The sequence below is a fragment of the Vespula vulgaris genome, chromosome 1 (assembly GCF_905475345.1).
Source record: "Vespula vulgaris chromosome 1, iyVesVulg1.1, whole genome shotgun sequence".
Lineage (NCBI taxonomy): Eukaryota > Metazoa > Arthropoda > Insecta > Hymenoptera > Vespidae > Vespula > Vespula vulgaris.
This window is the reverse complement of record NC_066586.1, coordinates 6,100,916-6,108,399: the sequence shown is the minus strand read 5'-3', so window position 1 is coordinate 6,108,399 and position 7,484 is coordinate 6,100,916. Positions and strand designations below refer to the sequence as shown.

The 7,484-nt window shown below is 34.9% G+C and overlaps 1 protein-coding gene across 1 annotated transcript in view; it reads left to right on the top strand.

The window, feature by feature from the left end:
• The window catches only part of LOC127068952 (trichohyalin-like), a 10,132-nt gene extending 2,878 nt beyond the window's left edge, over nt 1–7,254 (top strand). The window contains exons 2-8 of the mRNA XM_051005423.1: nt 1,128–1,171; nt 1,254–1,718; nt 1,809–2,051; nt 2,223–2,399; nt 2,475–2,568; nt 2,761–5,348; nt 5,471–7,254. Of these exons, the coding sequence (XP_050861380.1) occupies nt 1,128–1,171; nt 1,254–1,718; nt 1,809–2,051; nt 2,223–2,399; nt 2,475–2,568; nt 2,761–5,348; nt 5,471–5,632 (3,773 nt within the window). The 3' untranslated portion in view covers nt 5,633–7,254. The remainder of the gene's footprint in view (nt 1–1,127; nt 1,172–1,253; nt 1,719–1,808; nt 2,052–2,222; nt 2,400–2,474; nt 2,569–2,760; nt 5,349–5,470) is intronic.
• The last annotated feature ends 230 nt before the right edge of the window (nt 7,255–7,484 follow it).

Genomic DNA, 7,484 nt, shown 5'->3' with positions numbered 1-7,484 from the left:
ATAGACGGCAAGTCAGGTGAATATCGCGAGGGAGTACTTGGACCTGGCTCACTGGGTTAAAGTGATATGTAATATTCACTGTGACTACAAGTTGGGCAAAGTGAACGATGTAATACCTACGATAGTATTCAAGCGATCGTCTGATTTTCTCTCAAGGGAGCTATAATATCCTTGACAAATTATTTGCTAAGGATATGCACTAAAGAAATATTTTTCAAATCTATCCGTATACCGGATTCTTATTGACTTATATACCTAATCTATCATTAGCAAGATGAAACTATAGAACTTTAGAACTCTGGGTGATATGCTGATGTTTGCGATGGACCGATAAAAAAGACGACGTTTTTAGGGCAAACAGTTGAAATAGCAAGCCGAGGTTATCGTGGACGATTAAATGGAAGAGAAGTGAAATGGAGTAGAAAAGAGATTAGGGACTGGAAGGACGATCGAGATGGAAATGAATTTTTTTCAACGTTAGCTGTATTCCAACATTCTATCCTGTTCTTTTATTTTTATAATTTTTTTCTCTCTTTTTCTTTTTTTTTTTTTCTTTTTTTTCATTCGATCAACATCGCTCAAACTCGATAGAACACCTTTATCGAAAAAAGAGGAAATCTCTTATCTTCTTTATTCTCACGATCGATTCCTAGTTCCGTTTCTATCTCCGCGTCTAATCTTCATAGAACATCGTCGTAATCATTAAGTGAATTGATATCTATTATTATCAAGCTTAGATCAAGATCTCTATTTTTTTCTTCAATTTTTTTTTATTAATCTATATATTTTTCTAGACGATATTATACCAGAGACTAAAATGATCGAAAAGAAATTTCTTTGAAAGAAAGTAGACTCTGAGATATCAAATCTAATCCAATTGACCGAGTTCTTATCTTAGTCTATTTTTTTCCTATTTCGGTATTTCCGTTAGTATTAAGTAAACTTTATCAAATCATCGTCTTTCGTATCGATCGAACGCGCTAGGAAAACGCGACGATGTTCGTCGTTCGTGAAGCGCAACGTCCTATTATTGATCGACATTTTCTAGCAGAGTAATGTTTCCATTAAATTAAGTTACGTACTGGAACGTAGAAAATGTAAGGATTTACTTTTTTTTTTGTTTATAGTTAACGGCAAGACCGAGTTAGAATCTAACGCGGATGATACTTCGGTAAGTAATTTCTATTAATTGAAGATAGAAAATGGATTTTTTCTTTTTTCTTGAAATTCTTATCATGATCGTTGCCGTTCAGATTCTCGTTGAGCAAAAGAGCAGTGACGTTAATTTGGCGAACGACTCTTTGAAACACGTGAGAGATATTGAGAAGAAAAAAACGGAGGAGGAAGAGGATGAGGAAGATGATGGAGATGGCGATGGAAACAACGACGGGGACGAAGAAAAGGAAGAGGAAGAAGAAGATGCTTCGGGAGAGATTCAGGAAGAAGAGGAGGAGGAGGAGGAGGAAGAGTACGAAGGAGAGGAACGAAACGAATACGAGGATGAATTGAAAGCTTTAGCAGAATCTCACGAAGCAATGTCAAAGGACGAGACGAAGGATGAGACAAGAGACGAAAGAACAAATTCGAACACGAATAATTCCACAGCAGCGAAAAATTTTGAGTCGCATGAAAATGTTCTTGAAAACAAGTCTGACGAAGACGTAGCTTCCAATGAAGCTATTACCGATGAGTTACCAAAGAAACACGAAGACAAAGAGGTTGGTTCGTTAAAAAAAAAAAAAAAAAAAAAAATGAATGAGAAAATAGAAACGTATAGGAAACTTCTTTCGCTGTCTTTTCTTTTCTAGGTAGCAGATTTGTTAAGGTATAAAAAAGAAAAGGACTTGCGACAGAAAGAGGAAGATGGTCTTAGAAAAAAAAAGAAAAAACGAGTACCGACTGTAAAGAAAGAATTGAGCACGCAAAAAGAGATTCTTCTTGCTGGTAACGAGACGCAAGTTCTAAAAAGTCTCGTACCTTCGGAAGAAACCTTTAATGGTTTGAACGAGGAAACTGAACAAGTGAAGAGAGGATATTTTGGGGAAAACGAGGTGAGAAGTGAAAATAAATCTTTTTGAGTATCCAAATGCATTCAGATACGTTAGCTTATTCATTTCTATGATTTAAATGCAGGTATTATATCAGAGAACTTTTCTTTGTTCCTATTAGAAGAGATGGAAATCAGCTGATGTTTTTTCAATAACATTTTTTTATTCATTTAGAGAGCAAAGGATAAAAGAATGTCCATTATTCAAGAGGATTCTTATTGGAATATGTCCAACGAAATTCCAGAAAAGTTCGATAACAGACAAGATATTTCAGCGAAAAATTTTAGATCGTATATTTTAAAAAAATGCAAAGAGGAGCAAGAGAATGAAGAAAAATTGCACGAATCAAAGGTAAGAATCGTTCAAAATAATTCCATTTTACTTTTCAAATCGAATTTCTTTAATTATTGAGACTGTTTATCGTAGGATCAGAAAGATAATTTAGTGAAATGTTTATTGAAGTTTAAGAAGAAATTAGCTAAAGATTTGGAACGATGGGATAAAGTACACCAGTTCTTAAGTAAGTTAACGAACGTAATAATTACTTGATTTATTTAACAAAGTTTCATCAATTCATGTACTTACTTTCGATGATCAATAATTCAATTACAAAATGAATATATTTAGATATTAATAACGACAATCCAATTCTTTAGATAACAACGACGATTTCCTCTTAGATTAAAATTAAAAATTGAATTCTTCATTTTAGTGAAAGTAAAGGCTGGTTTAAATTATTCGAAGAACATGCAAGATATTGAAAAGAAAAATTATGATGGACCATTAACGACCTCCTCTACGGTGACCGAGGCATCGCAGGATGAAAAGGAACGTAAGAAGACAAAGAAGAAGAAGAAGAAGAAGAAGATGAAGAAGAAAAAAAAGTTGCAAGATCGTCGTTCAACAATGACAACGATTACGAAGGTAGTAACATTTCCGTCGACAACGACGACGATGTCTCCGTCAACGACTACGTCCGTTCAATGGCAATTATTAGCCGAGAAACTTTTTGGACCTCCTTGGCAAGAGAACGTTAGGCCTGAATCGGATGACATCGCCAAAATTCGTTACTCGGTCGATTCGAAACCAAAAACGATTACTTCGTCGTCGATTCGACGATTTATCGATCAGGAGGATGCAACGAATAACCGAAAGGAATTAAATACGGAAAGACAACCCTTGTTATTACAAAAAGCACATCAGTTGCCAGGTAAATCGAATCTCTTCCCGTTCGAGAAAATAAATACACATCGTAACAGATTCGATTCGCAAATCGATCGTTTAGGAGAGTACAATGGACCGGAACGAGTTCTTCAGCGACTTCGATTCGGTCAAATAATCCCACCACCTCGAGATTTCTCTCGGGAGAAGGATCAAGAGGATTATCAGGATGACGATGGACAAAGGGAGGAAGAGATTACTCACAATCGAGAGTATAGGCCACCTAATCAGAATTTTGCAATGAGTAGAAGTTGGCCGGATATACCTTTGAAGTATAATAATCGGCCTTGGAAAGGAGACAGATGGGATGGACAAAATGGACGTACTAAGCCATCGAGTTTACCGAACGAATGGTCTTGGAAACAGCCGCAGTATAATAACAATTTCTGGCCGGCTCGTGATAGGACTTGGCAATCGATTAGAAACTATTGGACGCCGTTGGATAATGATTATGAAGCAGAATCGGATTTCGTATCGAAAAATCGAGTCGATCGAAATTGGCGATGGAGAGAATCACAAGAACGAAGACAAAGACAAAGGCAGGAACAGGAACAGGATGTGGACGAAGGACGTTTCTCATATCCGTGGGAATTAGAAGGGCCTAATGTTTGGCCAGGTTCACAATCTTTTCAAGTGAAATCACCATGGTCGCAAACAGAAAGCAGTCAAATGTCCAAAACTCATGATAATATCGAACGAAAGACAATAGCAACTCCATGGGAAGATACCAAAATCAGACCTTACGAACCACCGAAATCAACGACCAAAATGGCGAGACAATACGGTAAAAGTAAAGTTTCTTTACCGAAGATTAGTATGGCAACTTGGAACAGTTTGACTTCGGATCCAGCGACTTGGCCGTACAGATCCTCGGATACGAAGCCATGGCCGAAAGATGAGAATGGTAAATCGTACAATCCTAATGCAGATTTGGTTAAGAAATTGGGCCTAGATAAAGACGATGGTACGATTTGGCAGAACAAGGAAACTGTGAAGACTTATAAGATACCGAACGATCAATGGGATCCCTTACAAACAAATTCAAAGAATTCGTCGAATCAGGAAAACGAATCCATTAAAAGATACAAGCTACCAAAGGATAGATTCGATTTTGATATTTACGATGTCAAATCAAAAAGTATGAAAGATTGGACGAAGCCTCGATCCAAAGAAAATCGTCAATTTGAACCGTTAAACGATAACGTTAACAACTGGTATCGTGACAACGAACCAAAAACAATGTGGTCTACTAAAGATGCTTTAAATTCTAATTTACCAAAGATACAATCAGTTGGTGCCTGGGACATGCCTCCTGATAAATCTACGTGGATGCCCTATCGATTCGAACCTCAAAGTGATCCTTTCAACGAGAATCCTACAGGACCTACGATCCGACGTTGGTTTGAATCGAACGGAAGTAGCAGCTCGATTCCAACTTACGCAAAACATATCAATGGAGTTGAGTTGTGGTCTCCAAAATCTAAAAATGTAGATCTTTGGAACAGAGAATACGATTTATCGCAAGACGAATCTAATATTTCCGATCGTGGGTCATCAAGATCGAATAAAGTTATTAATTGGCCGTTCAAGTTTGAGAACGATTATTCGAACAAAGAAAATTATGCTTTGTGGGATCGGAAACGTAGCTTTGACAAGGGCCAACCTGAAAACGTAGATTTAGGAAAAGGTAATCATGATGTATCCTCTAATGATGTACCATCATTGAAAGCAAACGAAACGAATAACGGAATAGATAGTTCGAAGGAGACTTTATCGTTACATAAACCGAACAACTGGAATAACACTTACGAAAGAGCTAACTCATGGCCTCCGAAATGGAAACAATTTAGTTATCACAGAGTTACCACTCTGCCAATTTCGAAACCAGGAACGGTATCGAACATCTCCACAAAATCGAGAAACGCTTTCGTTGCTGTCTCGGCAGTTGCATCGCCTAAATACGCGATATCGAAAAACGATATCGTAGAATCTCAAAATAATCGGAGAGATCTTTTCGAGAAACAATTGGAGGAGCTTAGACAACAGAATTCATGGAGTTTAAAAGCGAACGCTATCGAGGTAAGATTTATTTTATACGATAAAAATAAATCTTGTTTTGTACGATAAAAATAAATCTTATTAATAGTAACTATTCTTATGTTATCTTTTCTTGTTTTTTTCTTTTTTTATATCTTTACAAGGAATCTATACGATCGCCGACTCCAACGGAAAGATTGACGATTGAATCGACGATTGGACCGACGTTAACAAATATCACGAATTTCACGTCCATGGTACACCGTCCGGAAGAAGAAAAACCTCCGAAATCTGCGAATAAAGAATATCAGATGCATAATAAATAATCGAATAATATGGAGACCCCGTGAGAATTTTGTTTGTTCTCGTAAGAATTTTAACTATATATAAACGAGAAGTTTGATTCAATTCTTAAATAGTTCCCAAGGATGATACTTTGAAAGAAGCTGTCTAATTTTAATATTTCGTGACTTTGCGTTAAAATCGACGAAGTTAATTTATCTCTCTTCTTAATGTACTTTTTAATTATCAATTTGTATTTATATTTTAATCGTTTCACGCATTTTAAGTAAAACGTATAGCTTTGTCACATATATATAATTTAATTACATATATTAATTACATATATTAATTCTTGTAAATAGGCTTCTTTGAATACAGATTACGATATTGACAGTTCGTGGCTTATTATAAAACTATGAAAAAGAAAATGACAGGGTCTCGGCACAAATTCATTGAACGGAAATTTTAATCGTAAGACACGATTAGAATAAATTCTTTCATTCCCACCGTTCGATTCGGTATAGACTCGACTTAACTCTTCAACATTTACTCGACTTGATTAATTTTTCCTAAGCTTTTACATAATAAATTTCACGTATAAACGGTCCTATACTCGTGAAAAACTTTTCGGAATAGTAATTTTCATCTAATAATTTCTACGACATGAAATCAGAGATATCGAATGATGTGATGACTTTATAAATTATAAAAGTCTTCAAGCCTGAAACATTATGAAAGATATCAAAATGATATTCACGTATGAAAAAGGTCATCGAGAAGTGATGTGTATATACATATAGGTACATATAATATAAACACAAGAAAATTATTAAATAAAAATAAGAGGAAGAAAGAAAGAAAAGAAAAAGGTAAAATATCGCGACTGAATGTTTGATTAAAAATAGTTGTACGCACAACTAGGTATCTACATATGCTGTGTAGATATATAAATATATATATATATATAAATATATATATATATACACATATACATACATACATATATATACATATATAAATACATATATATACACACATATATATGTATATATATATATACACATATATTTAATTGTTAGAAAAGTTGATGAAGTCTCGTTGTGCTAATTTATGTTAATATTTAGTCCGAAAAACTCTGTTTGGAATGATTTCCGTTCAGACACACGGATTCTATATATACACATGCATATATATATGTATCTATATACATACAACGTATCTGTCCAAGTATATACAGAGAATATATACGTTAATAATTAACATTCTCATGGGCTTTCCGAGCATTGGCTCGACGAGATCGAATATACATGATCTTAAACATTTGTCGACATACAGTGGATTGTAGTTCGATTGATATGTTTAATCCTCGAATGGTCTATATAGTATTTAGCACAGAAAAATAAAAGCGTAACAAATATTAAGAAATATTTCTAACGTAAAAATGGAAGAAGCGTAATATATCGGACGCGTTTCAAATATCTACAAGAGTTTCGAATGCTCGATGAGAAAATAATAAATATATCTCCCCCTCTCTCTCTCTCACCCCCCCCCCCCCTATGTATACGTATGTTCGTGTAGGATCTTCTGTTATCAAATCTGTACTTTAATTCGTTTCAAGGAGACGAAAGCGAGAATAAATGTCATACGTTGTATATTCTTCATGGCACTTTGTTTTTCGAAGTATTTATTTTCCCATTTCTTAGAATATTCCAATTACTAATAGAACGAATAAACGATGTTGCCAAAACATTTACATTTACGAAAGCAAAAAAATAATAATAAGAAAGACAAAATCTCGAGGGATATTATAAAAACAGAACGATATTACAAACGTTTGTCTACTTCGCGTTTATCGCGTTGTTCAGATAAAAATTAACATAATCAAACACAATCCAT